Source organism: Panicum virgatum, chromosome 9N (genome assembly GCF_016808335.1).
Source record: "Panicum virgatum strain AP13 chromosome 9N, P.virgatum_v5, whole genome shotgun sequence".
Lineage (NCBI taxonomy): Eukaryota > Viridiplantae > Streptophyta > Magnoliopsida > Poales > Poaceae > Panicum > Panicum virgatum.
The window spans coordinates 56,285,165-56,304,043 of record NC_053153.1 but is presented as its reverse complement, the minus strand read 5'-3'; the positions used below and the strand labels follow the sequence as shown (position 1 = coordinate 56,304,043).

General features: G+C 44.2%; 2 protein-coding genes and 1 pseudogene across 2 annotated transcripts; all 3 read left to right on the top strand.

Moving 5' to 3' along the window:
• Positions 1-4,035: 4,035 nt before the first annotated feature.
• LOC120692946 (probable glutathione S-transferase GSTU6) lies at positions 4,036-5,109 on the top strand. The gene is made up of 2 exons (XM_039976334.1): positions 4,036-4,429; positions 4,537-5,109. The coding sequence occupies exons 1-2, from the start codon at positions 4,094-4,096 to the stop codon at positions 4,921-4,923; spliced, it is 723 nt and encodes a 240-aa protein (XP_039832268.1). The 5' UTR covers positions 4,036-4,093; the 3' UTR covers positions 4,924-5,109.
• A 9,404-nt stretch (positions 5,110-14,513) lies between these two features.
• On the top strand, positions 14,514-15,508 carry LOC120692945 (probable glutathione S-transferase GSTU6). Its single transcript, XM_039976332.1, has 2 exons — positions 14,514-14,936; positions 15,077-15,508. The coding sequence occupies exons 1-2, from the start codon at positions 14,610-14,612 to the stop codon at positions 15,470-15,472; spliced, it is 723 nt and encodes a 240-aa protein (XP_039832266.1). The 5' UTR covers positions 14,514-14,609; the 3' UTR covers positions 15,473-15,508.
• A 701-nt stretch (positions 15,509-16,209) lies between these two features.
• LOC120689146 lies at positions 16,210-18,064 on the top strand (annotated as a pseudogene).
• The last annotated feature ends 815 nt before the right edge of the window (positions 18,065-18,879 follow it).

The following is an 18,879-nucleotide window of genomic DNA, read 5'->3' as shown; positions in this document are numbered from 1 at the left end:
CAATATTGTAATTTTTTATGGTTATTTGTATTATTTCTATTTTTTCCCAACGGTGATGTAGATTTAACGTATTGAACAATTGTACGTTTTATTTTTTGACCAACGTTGGAACTAAGTCATGCAATTGTTGTTATTGTGTTCTCACTTTTCATTGTGATTTCTGGAGGGATATACTTGATGAGCTGCATCAAAGACATCCCGTCCTCAAAGGTGACAAGTATGGTGAATGGAAGAAAAAGATTGATCTAGCCTTCATCTGTGGTGAGGTGAATTTGGTAGTCACCGAACTATATCCCACTAAGCCTGAGGCGCAAGTGCGAAAGGAACATGAGGATGCTGCTGCATGGTGAAACAAAGAGAGGAACTATGCTCCCTTAATGATGTCTTTTGACATACAACATAAAAAGTGGACCAATGCCAACAAGAAGTGTATGGCGTCCACAAAAAAAAACACGATTGAGCCCTCAATTGTGGGCTCAATCGTATGACTCCACCTCAGACTTCCTTGAGAGAATAAAGAGCCAACTCACTGATTCTTCACAGACATATGCAACCCAATTATGTTCCTTCATTACATAGAAACTTGATTAGTATTTCATGTATGGACAAAGATGGTTATGATTGTCATTTTGGAAATGGCAAATGTGATATTTGGTTCAATAATACATGTGCTAGTGTTGCTTTCCTTCATAATGAGCTTTATTTATTGTCACTACGTAAATTATGTATGTGATGCGAATGTGAATGTGTCCTTCAGAGCATGTGAACAAGAAAAGAAAGAGAACTCATGATATATCGTCGAAATTAGGGCACTGTCGTTTAGGTCATATTTCGAGGGGGAGAATAGAAAGACTAGTTAAGAATGAAATTCTTCCTCCACTAGAGTTCTCAGACTTAGAACAATGCGTAGATGCATTAAAGGAAAGTATGTAAAGCAAATAAAAAAGGGTGCCAAACGAAGCACAAGAATTTTAGAGACAATCCACACTGACATTGAGGTCCATTTCTTGTGAAAATCATGGATGGTTATGTATGACTTGTTCATAACATTCACAGATGATCACTCTCGTGTTTTGGCTACATTTATCCAATTAAAGAAAAATCAGAAGTGTTGGATAAATTTAAGATATTCAAAGCTTAGGTTGAAAATCAGCATGACAAAAGAATCAAAATAGTCAGATCTGACCGTGTGTGTGGGGGGGGGGAGGGGGGTAACTACGATCGTCATACCCCATATGGCCAAGTTCTGGACCTTTGCAAGGTTCTTAATGGAAAATGACATAGTTGTCCAGTATTCTACACCTGGAGAGCCTCAGCGGAATGGAGTAGCTGAGAGGCGTAACTATACACTGATGGATATGGTGCGCAGTATGATGAGCTCCACCTTGCCATTGAGTTTATGGATGGAGGCGTTAAAAACCGCCATTTATATCCTCAACAGAGTACCTAGTATGTTGGTGCCCAAAACACCGTATGAGCTATGGACAGGAAGAGTACCTTGACTAAACCACCTACATGTGTGGGGGAGTCCAGCTGAGGTTAAAGTATTTAACTCAAACATTGGGAAGCTAGATCCCAAAATAGTGATCTGCCATTTCGTTGGCTATCCTGAAAGATCGAAAGGTTTTCGTTTCCATTATCCAGATAGATATACAAAGTTTATAGAAATGAGATACATTGTTTTCCTAGAGGATGAAATGATGAGGAGGAGCATGGTAGTTTGAGAAATTGACCATGAGGAGAAGTAGGTGTATATGTGCCTACTCCAATGATTCGGGAACCATTTTTCTCACTACCTGTTGTTGCTGCACTGACAGTCCCTAATATTGTGGTGCCAGCACCTGTTGTGATTCCACCCATGGTAACAATGAGTGAAGATTTGGAACCTGTCCTTCAGGAGCTGAGTGAACCCACTGTTGTACATGAGGAAGAGCTGCACCAGCCCCATATAGAAAACAGTCATGTGTATGGTAGCTGTTAAGTCTATCGGTCATGGACCGTGACGATGAAGCATGCTCTATGCACTAATCTGCGATGGAACAAGAAAAGCCAAAGAATTTAACATTACTACATAAATCTTTTGCTAGGTGGGCATGTTTAATTTTCAGAGACGGTCATAGCAAATGCCTCAAACCAAAGGTCACAAAAATAAGACCTTTTCCGAGGCGGTTGTACGCCCACCTCAGTTAATCGATTAAAAGATAACAAAAATCAGAACCCGTGGATAAGCCCAGCAAGCCCATCCATGAGCCCGCTAAGCCCATCCACAGGCCGCCGCTGGTGCTGGATCAGCCACTCCGTGCCGCCGCTTGCTGGATTCGCCACTCCGTGCCGCCGCTTGCTGGATTCGCCGCTCCATGCCACCACTCGCTAGATCCGCCGCCGTCGTGGCCCACTGTGGGCCGCTGCCTCAGTCCTGCCGCCTTCTGCCTCGCCACCGCCCGCCCACCCGCGCTCATCGCCCCTAAGACCCGAGCCCCACACGCGCAAGCGAGCGCAGCGGTTGCGGACTTGTGGCTGCAGGAAGGCCCGCACCGCGTATGGGCTAGCCGGGCAAGCTTCCGCTACCTGCCGCGCGCGGTGCACCGCCGAGCAGCACAGGCCGTTCCGTATGGGCTCCACCAAGCTGCGCAGCCTGGCCGGCCAGATCCGCTCCGCCCACGTCTGCGTCACCCTGGCCGCCGAGGGGAGAGGGGCGCCGTAGGGAAGAGGGAGGAGGGAGAGACATGCCGCAGCCCAAAGGTATAGAGAGAGAGAGAGAGAATGGTGCGGGATGGGGAATGTGGGAGGAAGAGAGTGGATCAAGTGAGTTAGGGTTAAGGGTTTTGCTGTATGGTCATATGTAGTAGTGGGCTATGGGTTGGGCCTGATTTTTTGAGGCAGACGCCTTATACTTATCCGCCTTCGTAAATGATTAAGCGAGAACTGCCTCGGTTAAGAAAATGATCGCCTCAGTTAATGCCTGGCGGTTGAAATTCCTGTCCGCCTCTGAGGTGTTAGGAAAAAGGTCGCGGTAAATCATTTTTTGCAGTAGTGGAAGACAAAGTATAAGGTTGAAAGGATAAGAAGAGATCAAGGTCAAGAATGTTGGAATTGATCTCAGGCTGGACTCAGCCCAACGGCAGAGTCCAACTCGAACCCCCTCACGCACCCTTATTGGGGGCGCTCGGCCTTTCTCTAGTTGGTGGGTCCCCGTCGCCAGTGCTACAATAAATATAGGTGGGGGCCGGGGCGCACAGTACGAGGTTCACCACGCCGCCAGTTTCCTTGCCGACAAAACCCTAGGCCGATCTAGAGGGTGCGCTGGAGTGGCAGGAAGCGGCGCTGCCGTTGAGCTTTCTGCACCGCCGCTGGTGCCACCATCCTCAACTCCGCGCCACCACCGCGACGCCTCTGCACCGCCCGTCACTGCTCGAGAGCAGATCTCCACAAAAGAACCCGAAATGGCAGGCAGCTCGAGCTCCACCGGCGATGGTCATCTCTCTTCTCCCTTCCTGATTTCCCTGTTCCTCTCTGTTCTTGCTTTTAGATCTAGGACTTCTTCTAATACCGAATAAAAAGCTGAGTGGAAACCCACTGGATCTACCCCTAGTTGATCCAAAAGTACTAACATTCTGATCAGCGTCAGTGATCAGGTCACTCATCTGCAAATATTTAGCAACGCTATCATTGCGTTCACTGCAACCTCAGATCACAGGATATTGTTCTTTAGCATGCTGAGTTTCATGGGAATTCCGAAGTCAAAGTAAATACCTCTGTGAATGTATAAGAGGGAAATGCACGGAACGGGTTATGAATAATGTTTGCTTGCACTACAAGCCTTCTCACACAAAACTGAATTGTGTAATGGGTCGAGTCAAACTTCAAATATGAGTTTAGTATTTGTACATCGCCATCCAAACATTGGTTGCAAGGGCTATCTCTATCTGTCTGCACGCGTTAGGATCAGTACACGGGTGATCGTTTCGACACTAGTACATATGAAACTCTATATTTACCGTCCCTCCCTGCCTCCCTTCCTCCCCAAGAGCAAGGATAGCACAGGAACTCATCAATCCTCAAGGTTCAGTCCTTCACAGTAGAACATTGAGAAATGGCCGGCCGAAGCAACAACAGCCTGAAGCTACTAGGCATGTTCGCGAGCCCGTTCGCTCTGCGTGTGAAGCTTGCGCTGAGCTTCAAAGGCTTGAGCTACGAGTACCTCGAGGAGAAGGACCTCCACCGCAACAAGAGCGAGCTCCTCCTCAAGTCCAACCCCGTGCACAAGAAGGTGCCCGTGCTCATCCACGACGGCAAGCCGGTGTGCGAGTCCATGATCATCGTTCAGTACCTCGACGAGGCGTTCGCCGGCGTCGGCCCCTCCCTCCTCCCTTCCGACCCCCATGAACGCGCCATTGCTCGTTTCAGGGCCGCCTACATTGACGAGAAGGTACATAGTGGATCACCACTTGAAACAATAATCAAGGTAATCGCAGATTCCAATTCTTACTGACTGATTTGCTATATGCATCGATGTGTCTGAATGTTGGTGTGCAGCTCTTCAGTTCGTGGATGATGGTGTTCAGAGGTAAGACGGACGAGGAGAAGGCGGAGGGGACGAGACAGTCGTTTGCCGTGGCGGCGACCCTGGAGGGAGCCCTGCGGGAGTGCTCCCAGGGGAAGCCCTTCTTCGGCGGGGACAGCGTCGGGTACGTCGACGTCGCGCTTGGAGGATTCGTCGCCTGGGTGCACGCCATCGAGAAGCTGTATGGACTGAAGGTGTTCGACGCTGCCCAGACCCCGCTCTTGGCGGCGTGGCTCGAGCGCTTCGGCGCGCTGGATGCAGCCAAGGCGGTCATGCCGGACATTGAGAAGCTAGTCGAGCTCGCCAGGATGACGAGGCAAGCTCAAGCAGCGGCTGCGGCCGCGGCGCAAGGCAATTAGTTGAAGCGGTTGAAGACACTTTGGGTTTAGTTTGGCGTGCAAAATAAACAGAGTTGGATGCTTTACTGCGCATGGTTTGTTATTTTTGTTCCCTGCAGTTGATTCGTCTTCGTGTTGTGCTTGATGTATCATTGGTGCATAATCCTTGTTGAATTTGCAGGTGATCTATCAAGTGCCTGTTTGTGCAATCTTGTACTATTATTAATTAACAGTCTTTTAGGCCTCCACGTTAATTCTCACAAGACATGCTAGAGAAAAAGATAAACCTTAAAATTCTCATGAAAACAGAAATCTGGTACTTCTAATCAGGATAGCAATTGGATCTATTATATTTTTTAAATAATTAGCGATGGGAACACCTATTTTCATGTTGAGCACCGCTCAAACTAAGGATTCAATTTAACACTTATCAAACACATAGAGATTTATGATGGAAAAAGGTAATAAAACTAGAAATGTGCTAAAGCTTTTTTAGAATACGAAAATTGCTTCGGACATCTGCGACCCAATTAGTAACTAAAGCTATCACGGTCCAACAAAGAAGAGCTCTGTTACAATGATCTATTATCTTATTATTTGGTCAACAAACGGAGCCTCTACGTTTGCTCTCAAGGCCTAGAAATTCTCACGTTAATCAGAGAAAAAAAATTAAAATTACCCACCACTGCCATTACAAAAAAATTAGCCTAAAATACCCATACACATATTTATAAATTACCCACCAATGCCATTAAAATATATTTATATTTATAAATATAAATGTATCCATCATTTTGCATATCAAGCTACATATCGTGCATACCTATAGGATACTAGCTACACGAACAATTAACATATTTTACCACACATTTATCTTATTATATTACCAAAATCCAAATGCACCTTCATGATTATATTACTATTAGTCAAAATAAACAAGATAATTCTAAGCTTTGCAATATATTAGTCTACCACCCTCCAAAGTTTGTTGCAATATGAACACAGATTGCTAAAATTCTGAATGGAATCTTGTGCTCTGCACTATGGAGATTTGTTGGCTTCCAAAAAGCAAGAAACTTGGATCGATTGTTTCCCAATAGAAACTAAGCCAGGGAGGCATGACGCATGCAACAGACGACATAATTAAACATAGTAGCAACAGACGACCAAAAGTACCAATGCCATTAAAATATATTTATATTTATAAATATAAATTTATCCATCGGTTTTCATATCAAGCTACATATCGTGCATACCTATAGGATACTAGCTACACAAATAATTAACATGTTTTACCATACATATATCTTATTATATTACCAAAATCCAAATGCACCTTCACGATTATATTACTATTAGTCAAAATAAACAAGATAATTCTAGGCTTTGCACTATATTAGACTACCACCCTCCAAAGCCTTGTTGCAACATGAACATAGATTGCTAAAATTCTGAATGGAATCTTATGCTCTGCACTATGGAGATTTATTGGCTTCCAAAAAAGCAAGAAATTTGGATCGATTGTTGCCCAATGGAAACTAAGCCAGAGGCATGACGCATACAACAGACGACAGAATTAAACATAGTAGCAACAGGCGATCAAAAGTATCATAAAGTAGAGAAGCTAGCAATAGAACAACTGAGCAATGGACAGCATTACTGCAAAGAGCTGGCATATAAGAATTATGTTACTACTACTCCAATGAATGGTAGTAGCTAAGACCGAGGAGATAGTCAGTCATGACAGGATTAGGGCTGTGCGCTTGCCATGCGACCACATCACTGACAAAGAAGGATGTAAGCAAAAGAAGGCACCACTGCATTAGCAACAGAGAAGCACTCATAATTACTGAAGCAAGTAGTATGTGATGAGAAAGATTTAAGTTTATAAATAATAATTAGATAAAAAATGTAAGATATATTTAGAATATCAATACTAGCCGCACAAATGCGCGGATGACCTCACTAGTTGTGAAGTACCAGAGGGTATTTTTAGGTACTTTTCCCTTAGAATTTTTGTTGAACATTGATCTATAGAAAAGTAAATTAAATTAGTATTCGGTCCCACATTCTTCTATTTGGTCCCATATTTTTGTACCACCAGATTCTTTAGTCTAGATACTTTTAGGTACTTTCTATCTAGTCTAGATACTTTTAGGTACTTTCTACCTTGACCACCGACGATTCTATCAGATGGACGGCTCTCATTTTTTCAATCATTGTAAAAATTCTCAACAAAAGATAAGTCATATCTATATGATACTATATTAGAATATTTGAAAAGTGAGGGAAAGCGAAAGGTAAATAACTTAGATTATTAGCTATAAGTCCAATCTATTTTTATACTAGGGAAGATGTACGTGCCACGGGCACGTATTTAATTTTTCTTCCATCAAGCAATGATGTTATTTATTTTTTTTCTAAAAATAATACACATCTTTTTTTCCTTCCATATAATAATGATGTCAATTAATTTCATTCCAAAACCATCAAGCAATTATTTTTCTTCTAAATAATACACGTCTTTCTTTTCCTTCCATAAATAATGATGTCAATTATTGTCCTTCCAAAAGAAAAAATGACGTGAATTATGGGGCCAATGTATGTGCAAAGGAAAGTATGTGTATGCTAAAGGAAAGTAATATGTATGTGGGTACAAGAAATGGGTATAGGAAATTGCTGGTGTAAAAAATAATAGGATTTTGGTGGAAAACATGGACGAAACCAATGTCCCCCTCCATTTCATCAAGCTTTTTGGCATGACAAGTGGGGCCTTTGTGAGGGGTACGGTGGGCCTAATCTTAGTGAGAAATATTTTCAATTGTTTTAACTTTTATAGTATAGATCAATTTCTAAACGGCCCACTAGTGCCGGACGCCCAACGGGAAAACTTTCCATTGAACGCTCCATTGGTCCATCGTAAAATCAACTAATAACATTTGCAACATAGACAATCATCGCCGTTTGCAACATCAAAAAATATGTTGAAAAAAGTTATTAGTCATCCGTTGATGATGAGGAAAAAACTTGCCACAACTACTCTTTCATATTGTATGGAACATTCAAATCTCTCATTGAAGATGCAATATATTGATAAAACACTTACAACATTTGTGTAAAACATATGCAACATCGCCACATCTTGACCTACTTTTACAACATCTACATAAGCACTTGCAACATTCTTTTCGAAATATCTGAAAACACTAGAAACATACGATTACAACATACACCAAACCTAGCAAAAGAGGAGCATTGCACGGTAGTGGAGGAGGAGAAGGATGGCGAGCAAGGGAGCTCGATGCCAGGGGATGCGCGTCCTTGCGCGCATCTATGGCCTGCAACCGCCGCAGTCGTGCCTGCCCCCCGAGTCCGCACTACCGGGTAGCTGTTCCCGCGCGCCCATGCGCCGCCGCAGCATCTGGTCCCGCTCGCGCACATTGCTTCCTCTTGGTGCAGGCCATGCCGCTCCTGCTCGCGGGCCTCCTTGTCCTGCTCATGCACCGCCGCGCCAGCAAGCCTTTGCGACAACAGCTTCTCCACCTCCAGCCGCACCCCGGCGCCGCGTACGCAGCCTCTTTAGCCTCAATGGAGGAGCTCGAGGGCGGCGGAGGAGCTCGAAGGCGGCGGATCTGATGGAGGAGCGGTGGAGGAGGATGCTGTGGTGGGTGAGGTGGCGCCGCCAGGATGGGGGAAGGAGTTGCTAGGGTAAAGGAGGAGGATGCCGGGATGTGCGAGGAAGCAAGGCATGCAATGGAGGGGGTGAGGGCGAGAGGCAGTGGATGAGTGGATAGGGGCGTCCGATGGATCGGATGATCTATCCCAAACATTACCGATTTCTAAAACTTATGCCTCTCAAAATTATTAACCCATGCCGGAGTGCAGGTTGATAGACTAAAATACAAAATTTTCAACAATTTTACCACTGTATCATGATGACATAGCCAAATCATAAACTTTACTTGCATAATAAGTACTCACTCTAATATCTCTGCCATTATTAGTAAAGTGAATAAAGTTTGGTGTGCAAAATAAACAAAGTTGGATTAGTTATTGCACATAGTTTTTTTTCTACCAAGGTGATTCTTATCTGTTCAAGATGTGTTTATGTATCATGTGTGTATGATTCTTGTTGAAGTTGCAGGTGCTGTATCAAGTGCTAATCTGTCCAAGATGCACCAATGCTGAATGATCGGAATGACGACTAGAGGGAAGTGAAAAGAAGCTTTTAAAAATACCCGACAAGAACTATGGCCTATATCCTAAAATCAACCCAATGACCCTCCCTTCTAGCAAGATCAAGAATATGTAGCTATGGAAGAGCTACTAGACATGGAATCAAGCTAGGATGTAATCTCAAGAAAAATGGAAGCAAACATGGAAAGGTTTGAGACAAAGCACCGAAGGATCAACGAAATCCCGGCCCAGCTGGACCAATACCAGCTCAGCCGGTACGTGAGTAGAAGGTCATTTCTGGCTTAGCCGTTATAGGAATAGAAAGCTTTTACCGGCTGATGGTCCGGCTGACCAGCAAAATACCAGCTCAGCTAGTTTGGGACCAGAAAGGTTTTTCCAGCACATGGTCCGGCTAGCAAAATACCGGCTTAATTGGTATCCCAGAAAAACAACTCGTAAAGAAAGATCCAAACTCCAAAAGTGGATCAAATGAACTCCAAAACTCACAAAATTTGAGCCATAGCTTTACATCATCTTGGTGAGTATTTACCCCAAAAGATCTCCTCGAAAGGTTAAGCCTTCACCTTGGATTTCGTGAATCTTGGAAAGGGTAAGAGAAAAGATGAGGAACTCAAGAACAACGTCAGCACCCTAACATGTGAAATCCGACCCAACATCATCCAAATCTAAATATCTTTGAACTACAACTTCTCTACGCTATGGTGAATCCTTACATAAAATATCTACAAAAGGATCGAGATATCACCTTCAATTTTGCGGATTTAGTTGAGAACACAAGAAAGGGCGCTTTTGGGGAAATCTCAAAATTCGAGGTGCTCGTGTATGGATTTGGATGGGGATCACCCTAGATGTTCTTGCACATGTCCTAGCACCAATTTACCTCAAGGTAAACACCCAAAATTGCTGCCAATCGTGATGAATGAAAATTCACCCAAAAATGGAGAAAAATAAAAATGCTCGGGATGATAAGATGAACACGAGATTGATGCTTGAATCACTTCCCGTGGTCCGATTACAAGCCACTTATAGCCTAATCAAAATATTGGATGGCAAAAAGCCACTCCTCTCTTTCCCTTTCAAACTCTAACCCAAACTGTCCCACAAGACCCTTTACTTGAACAACTTAATTGGTTTTTCACATCTGTCAATTGGACTCTGGACTGTCCCAATTCTTTAGTCTTGCCTCTAGCTAAAATCACCTCATATCATATACCTTGTAAACTGTTGATTGGTACCAGTATACCTAAAGCAAATATCTTCATATTTGAGAAATTTTGGCCACAACATCAAGGTTTCATGGAGGTTGTGCAGAGTAGTTGGGAGAAGGAGCTCAGAAACACCAAAGATGCAGCAAATATCTTAGCAGGCAGACTAAAGAACACAAGATATAGCTTGAAGAACTGGAGCAAGCACCTTTCTAATCTTACTGCTCTAATTAAATTGTGCAATGAGGTGATTTTCTTCCTGGATTCTGTTGAGGATTGCAGACCTATGCATGTTATAGAATGGAACTTGAGAGTTATAGTTAAAAAAACAGTTATAAACTTTGCTCAAATGCAAGAATATTTACTGGAGAAAAAGATTCACCCTGAACAAAGTTAAGTTTGGTGATGAATGCACCAAGTTCTTTCACGCAATGGCCACTGTTTCTTTCAGAAGGAACACAATCACTCAGATTAAAGGCTCTAATGGAAACTTTGTGTTGGATCATGATGGCAAGGCTGCCCTTCTTCATGCTGCCTACAAGAACCGTATGGGCATTCCTATGCAACACACCATGCAGTTTGACCTATCTAGATTAATCTTGCCCTCATCTTTGCTTGAGTACTTGACTGCTCCTTTTCTACATGAGGAAATTGATCAAATTGTTAAGCTAATGCCCCCTGACAAAGCCCCTGGCCCTTATGGTTTCAATGGTCTCTTTATGAAAAAAGTGTTGGAATATGATCAAAGAGGATTTCTATAAGCTCTGTCATGAGTTCTTTGAGGGCACTGTAAATCTGGAGAGTATCAATTCCTCCTTTATCACTCTCATCCCAAAAGTCAACAATCCATGATTTTAGGCCAATCTCTTTGTTAAACTGCAGCATTAAGTTGTTGACTAAAATATTAGCTGAAAGATTGCAGAAAGTCATCCTTCAGATTTTGCATAAGAATCAATATGGCTTTATCAAATGTAGAACAATCCAAGACTGCATTGCATGGTGTTTTGAATTTATACATCAATGCCAACAAAGCAAGAGGGAAATCATCATTCTCAAACTTGATTTTGCCAAGGCTTTTGATACTGTGGAGCACACTGCAATCATGCAAGTGATGAGACATTTTGGCTTCCCAAATAGATGGCTACACTGAATGAGTCTTATTTTCTTCTCTGGTTTCTCTTTCATTCTTCTTAATGGTGTGCCTGGCAAACAATTCAAATGTAAGAGGGGAGTTAGACAAGGAGACCCTCTATCTCCTCTTCTCTTTGTCTTAGCTGCTGAACTCCTGCAATACATCATCAATGATGCACTTCAGAATGGCTCCTTATCTATGCCAATCCCACATGCAAGCCAAGATTTTCCTGTGGTTCAATATGCAGATGATACTATCTTAATTATGCAGGCTGATATTGCACAAGTGTTGCATCTGAAGAATCTGCTTGCTTTGTTCTCACAATCCACTGGCCTAATGGTAAATTATCAGAAATCCTCCATGATCCCTATAAATGTTTCCCCTGGCAAAATGCAAGATCTTGCTGCTGTTTTTGGCTGTCAGGTTGCTTCCATGCCTTTTACTTACTTGGGTCTTTCAATGGGTACCACCAAGCCAAGAATGGAGGACTTATCACCCTTGATGGATAGAGTTGAAAGAAGACCGACAGCTTGCTCAACCTTTCTTAGCTACACTGGCAGATTGCAAATGATAAATTCAGTTCTCTCTCTCGCAGTAACTTATGCTATGTGTTCCATCAAACTACCTGCTGGTGTCATTGATAATATAGATCATATTAGGAAACAATGCCTTTGGAGAGGCAATGATGCAATGAAAAAAGGAGGTAATTTGGCAGCTTGGTCATTAGTTCAGAAACCCAAAGATAAAGGTGGTCTTGGGATCTTAAATCTCAAGCTTCAGAATGACAACCTTCTCTTAAAGCAGCTGAACAAATTTTACAGCAAAAGGGATATCCCATGGGTTCAACTCATTTTGCACAAATACTATAGGGATAAAGTTCCTCACGAATTTCCTGAAGTTGGATCTTTCTGGTGGAAAGATGTGCTTCGACTGAATGTCTTGTTTAGGGGTGTTGCTAGATGTACAATTGGGGATGGTTCAACAGTCTCTTCCCGGGGTGATATCTGGTCCTCGGAAATTCTTGCATTGAAGTTTCCAGTTCTATACTCCTTTGCCAAAAACAAAGACATCTCAGTCAAGCAGCTCCTGCAGGCCATAGACTTAGACTCTATTTTTCAGCTGTCTCTCACCTTACATGCTTATGATGAAATGTTGAATCTTCAGAAATACCTTAACATTATACCCTATAATCCTGGCTTGGATGATCAATGGATTTTCATTTGGGGAAATCCGAGTTACACTTCGAGCAGATATTACAGGATGGTTTTCCAGAATTTTCAGGCCCACGGTATCTTCAAGAAGATTTGGAAATCAAAGTGCACTCCTATACTGAAGTTCTTTGCCTGGCTTATTTTTGTGGATAGACTCAACACAAGGAATATGCTAGCTCGTCGTCATTTTAATGTCCAACCAAACACTTTTTGTGTTATGTGTACCGGCATGGAAGAGGAAGACATCACTCATCTATTTTTTTATTGTCCTTTTGCTTCTGCCTGCTGGAGCAAGCTAGGTTTTCACTGGTCAGCTCATCTTGACCCCGGTGATAAGGTTTTGGACTTGATCAGTCAACAGCAGATGCCGTTTATTATGGATATTTTCATAATGGCTGCTTGAGAGATTTGGAAGCTACACAATGCCAAAATTTTTGATAATGGCACTCCTTCAATTCGTCTTTGGCTTAAGAATTTTAAGTGTTTAGTAAAGCTCCAGCTCATGAGAGTTACAGAAGATCTCCACACCCCATCCTAGAATGGCTAGAGTCGATCATGTAACTAAGTTGTTTTTCTTTCTCTCTTTTTGTTCTCCCCTGTTGTAAGTGTGCCTCCTGCTTGTACATAACTCTCTTTCTTTTAATTTGAGCGCTGTGGGGAACTCCTCCACAGTTTTATGGTAAAAAAAACTGTCCCACAAACAAATGAGAGGACCTCACCAAAAGAGATGGCTGCCCAAACAGCCCCTCCACGTATATATAAACACTAGCCAAAAGATCAAAACGCCTATGAAGTATACAACCCAAATACCCCTCAGGGGTAAAACCGTCGAAGTTTTTCTTAGAGCATGCCTTCACGACTTTGCTTCGCCTCGATGCAAGCTTTGCGATGATGCCACATGCCCTTCATCACCGCCATTCGACCGCACCGTACGACCTTCCGGTTTTGAGGCCCAAACCGGTTAACCTACCTGCTCTGATATCGATGTGTGTTTGTCCTCTGCCAAGCTTGATGTCTTCAAGTCTTTGCGCTCCCGCTGCACAGGCAGCTTACTCGAGCTTGCCATCGCCTTCCTCATTGACTTGATCAACGCCGTCTTCATCACCATCTGACCCTCCATGTACTCTTGCTCTGATCGTACACCATGTGGGTCACTCATGACTCCACCCGAACTCCTCGGATCCCATGGCTCCAAATAAAGCTGGAACTCACCCTTCACCATGTCGACCATCATGTCACATCCTGCACCTATGCAACATGAGCCAAGAGATGCATTTAATCCACTAGACATTGTCAATCACTCATAATCCAAGGGTGACCACCATTGGTGCTCAAATGCACATGCAAATAATCCGCTTTACTTGCCTAAGTACTCACCATAATCACACACAAATACATGCCAAAATTAGGATATAGATCATATGGTCTAAATTTGACTTGTAATAATATCTAAATAAAAAATTATATTATGACAGTATTTTTATAATTAATCTGTTAACATCAGTCTTACCTTGTCAATCTATTAAGTTATTTATATTTGGAACATAATTACAAACATATATGATTGTCCACCCTAACAACTAATTGTCCCTGTTGATGCAAGTATTTGTACAAATATGGTCAAAGTTTGAATAACATGGTCAACAGCGACTATTATTTCAAACTGGTTTCCGATCCCTTGGTAAATGGTTCTACTTAATCCCTTGATTATATCCTTCCAATGTTAAACATACCCATGTGCGGTTGCACTACTTTATATTGTATGATTCAACCAGCATTGATGATTCCATGCCTCTTCTTCCTAAAAAAGTGTTAGTAAAAAATTAAAGAGGACAACACCACAACCAAGGCGCACCACCATATACACACTAACCCTCCGACCCCTCGTTCCTACCAAGAGCCAGCGAAAACGCTAGCAAAAAAAAGGTTCGAAAGCTCTACTGCTCTACGCAGAAAGCTGAAATGGCCGGAGAAAATGAGCTGAAGCTGCTCAGCATGTGGGCGAGCCCGTTCGTCCTGCGAGCGAGACTTGCGCTCAGCTTCAAAGGCCTGAGGTACGAGTACGTCGAGGAGGAGATCTTCGGAAACAAGAGCGAGCTCCTTCTCAAGTCCAACCCGGTCCACAAGAAGGTAACCGTTCTCCTACACAACGGGAAGCCCATCTGCGAGTCACAGATCATCGTGCAGTACATCGACGAGGTCTATGGCGCTGCAGGCCCTTCCCTCCTCCCCACCGACCCCTACGACCGTGCCGTGGCTCGCTTTTGGGCTGCCTACATCGACGATAAGGTACATGCCACCATGTAAAAATCTCTTGTTTCGTGTATCAATGCATTTTGTACTCTAATAAGTACTTATTTCAAGAGAGAAGGAAACGAGAAAAAGAAAGATTTTGGTGATTTTGGTGTGTGTGATTTGTGCATTTGCAGCTGTTCAGCTCATTCATGATGATGATCATGGGCAAGACGGAGGAGGAAAAGGCAGAGGGGAGGAAGCAGCTGTTTGCCGCGGCAGGGACCTTGGAGGGAGCACTGAAGGATTGCTCTAAGGGAAAACCCTTCTTCGGCGGCGACAGCGTTGGCTTCGTCGACGTAGCGCTGGGAGGCTTCGTGGCTTGGGTGCTCGCGAGGGACAGGTTGTCTGGCTTGAAGCATTTTGACGCCGATAGGACCCCGCTCCTGGCGGTGTGGCTGGAGCGCTTCAGCTCACTGGACGAGACCAAGACAGTCATGCCGGACGTGGAGAAGCTGGTCGAGCTCTCCAAGAGGAGGCAAGCCCAAGCTGATGCGGTTGCCGCCGTGGTGCAAGGTTATCGCAGTGGCTGAAGATCATTTGAGCATTAGCTTCGACTCAGCTATGCTGTTAGTTACATACTCTCAGAATGAAAGAACAGATCTTTTTTTAGAAAAAAATGAAAGAACATTTCTGATGTTACCTTTCTGGCATGCAGAATAAACAAAGGTTGATCTCGGCATCGGATTAGAATAAAGCTTTGCCAAAGTGAATTGTTCTGTTTCCTATCAGTGCTGGGTTTAGCAATAAGCGATCTCGTTGGCATTTCATCGATATGTGCCCTTTTCTCATTGCACATCCAACCGTGTCTCCAAATCTGAGGAGTTTTTTTTTCTTCTTTCTTTTTATTTTTTGCAAGAAGAGGAGAAGACAGTTTTTTATTTTTATTTCTTTATGACCCTTGCTCCTAAGTTACTATATCTTCGAGCGAACATGGTGGTGGCACAACTAGCCCATGGTGTGAGATGAGTCGACGTCACTGTTTTGTACCATCCGCGAACCTTTCGTAGAAATACAGTAGAGTTGATTTAGTCAAATGACTTGTGTGGCACTTCATGCAAGCTTACAAAGAAATGAGTCGACAATGACAGTGTCTTGGTCTCTCGGAGCCGGTTGGGATAATGATCATGCTTTCCTTCATTTCTTGGATTCATATCCACGTAAACGATCTGTAGATAGATCCAATGTCGTATTGTGCAAACTGAGAAAAACCAAATGAGAAAAATGAATTCATGTGACGTGCAAGCAACCGCTCAAGTCAAACAAAAGAGTCGTCCTCTGTCATCTCAGTCGAGGATGCTCTGCTTTTGTAGTCATTTGGTCCTAACTCTGTATACCAGTGACCAGTCCGCGTTTCCCCTCCTCGAGCACTAACAATTTAACAGAAACACAAGCCAAAATCTTAGCAGAGACCTTAAGGCACCAGCAATGGCTGGAGGAGGTGAGATGACGCTGCTAGGCTTTTGGGGGAGCCCGTTCGTTCTGCGAGTGAGACTTTGATGAGAGCACGACACCTTCGGATACGACCATTCATTATAAGGTGAGCTTATTCCAAATAAATTTGTTCTCTGGATTTGAGAATAAATTACTACCTAATAATTTAATTATTGTTAGAAACTATGGAGATGATGAAGAGGACGCTGGGGAGGAGTTTGGAGGCGTGGTGGACCAGCAAGGACAGCCAAGCCGAGTTGGAGACCCAATCCAAGTCGAGTTCAAGTCTGCTTCGGAGTCCAGGAGCAGCCCGCACTAAAATCAACGCCCAGGCCGCATACGGAGTCCGTTTGGGATGCTCTTTATATGGATGGAAATATAATTTCAAGAAGCTTCCAATGGCACTGGTTTTAGGCCCAAATACATTCGGAGTCGACGGCAATCGTCGAAACAAGTGAATATCCAGAATCTGTCAAGTTGTTGCAACACCGTCTTTTGAGCTGTTGGCCCGTGCCCCTTGGCCTCCACCAGCAACTCTAGGGCATTCCTTAGGATATAAACTCGGTAGCCACCGCCTTTTAGACGAGGGTTTTGTTTAGTCTTGAGTTTTTCTTTGAGGAACAGACATTGCATCGTTGTATCTGTGGCGACAAGTCCTTATACATTGATCCAGGGCCCCGCTCTTGATCTCCTCCACTGTGTCGATTAGTCCTTTGGAATCGAGTTCTTGAACCCTTCTTTGATTCGCTTCATCCATATTTGCAATATCAAATTGTGTTGTTTACATCTTCTTGCTTGTGTCCTTCGATTCGCTTGTAGGAAAAGCCTTCTTGGCGAGGTCAATCAAGTTGTGCTTGGTTGATAACCATCGGAGCAGTGGTGTAACGGTTGCTTGACTTCGAATCATGCTGATTTGAAGCCGGATCGCCAACATCACACACTCCACCAATCGAATTTATCTCTACCTCTCGGAAGATTGGGCCGCGTCTTCATCAGACTTGCTCTCAGCTTCAAGGGTCTCAGCTACTAGTACGTCGAGGAGGACCTCAAGAATAAGAGCGAGCTCCTCCTCAAGTCCAACCCGGTGCACAAGAAGGTGCCCGTGCTCATCCACAATGGCAATCCCATCTGCGAGACCTAGATCATCCTGCAGTACCTCGACGAGGTTTATGGCAGCAACGGTCCCTCCCTCCTCCCTGCGGACCCGTACGGCCATGCCATGGCTCGCTTCTGGGCTGCTTACATTGACGACAAGGTACAAAATCATCGAGTAAAATCCCATGTCCTGTGTTTTCTTTTAGAGGAAAGCGAGTAATATGTAGTCATGACATGTGCAAGGGCAGCTGCTGAGCTCGTTTCTGACGACGAGCACTGGGAAGACGGACGAGGAAAGGGCCGAGGGGAGGAGGCAATCGTCTGCCGCTGCGGAGGTCCTCGAGGAGGCACTCAAGGAGTACTCCAAGGGGAGACTATTCTTCGGAGGCGATAGCGTCGGCTACGTCGACATCGTTCTCGGAGGCTTCATCCCATGGCTGCGCCTGATCGATCGCTCAACGGGCTCGAAGCAGTTCGATGCCGGCATGACTCCGCTCCTGGCAGCGTGGTTGGAGCACTTCGGCTCGTTGGACGCGGCCAAAGCCGTCATGCCGGACTTGGAGAGGCTGGTTGCTGAAAGTGATCGGGTGCTCTAGCCTAAGAGAGGGAGGGGGCAAATTAGGCACTATTAAAATCTTAACATATAGCTCCAACTAGTTTGCACAAAACTTAAACTAGATCAAGCTATCTAGATGTGCAACTATGGTTCACCTTAGTGTGAAACCCTCATCCCAAAAGAGTTTTGCAACCTATAGCCAATCCTAGCAAGATACTACACTAAGAAAGTAAAGGCACACAAGTTGCAATATGAAATGCGGAAGCTTAATGGGAGGGATGAGAGAAAGCGAACTCTCGACACGAGGATTTATCCCGTGGTTCGGATTGCCACAAATGCGCCCCTATGTCCACGTTGTTGAAGCACTCATGAAGACTATCGCTTCCCGGCAATCAAGTCTCTTCCGTGAACACAATCACGGCCACCTTGATCCCGATCTTCACTAAGGGAGATTGCCCACGAAGGAGGGGTCTCCGTCCCCCGCACAATGTCGTCGACGCCGCTCCACACCAAGTCGGAGGGTCGTTGACTTGCCGGCGAGCCACCAATTGCTCCAAGGGGCCGGCGCACTATAATACAAGTGTGGTTCACTCTAGAACCAGCCACAAGGATCTCAACCTTGCTTGTTCACTCACTCAAGAGCTAGTCTAGCACTCACACTTTACAAAGCTAGTGCTAAAACCTAAGGATATGATCAATGAGCTCTTGTATGGCTTGGAGGTGTTCTTGGGTGTGTATGAGATGTCTTGGGACTCCAGCAAGCTTCAAATGGCCGGGGTGTGGCGTATATATAGGCCACAAACTCTTGTAGCCATTTCTCCAATGGTCAGCAGAAAACAGCATACCATCGGAAGA

Excerpts from the sequence above, each read along its gene's own strand:
- LOC120692946 (XM_039976334.1), top strand. The coding sequence starts at position 4,094 with ATGGCCGGCCGAAGCAACAACAGCCTGAAGCTACTAGGCATGTTCGCG. Across the intron at positions 4,430-4,536 it reads CCGCCTACATTGACGAGAAG|CTCTTCAGTTCGTGGATGAT; the intron begins GTACATAGTGGA and ends GTTGGTGTGCAG.
- LOC120692945 (XM_039976332.1), top strand. The coding sequence starts at position 14,610 with ATGGCCGGAGAAAATGAGCTGAAGCTGCTCAGCATGTGGGCGAGCCCG. Across the intron at positions 14,937-15,076 it reads CTGCCTACATCGACGATAAG|CTGTTCAGCTCATTCATGAT; the intron begins GTACATGCCACC and ends GTGCATTTGCAG.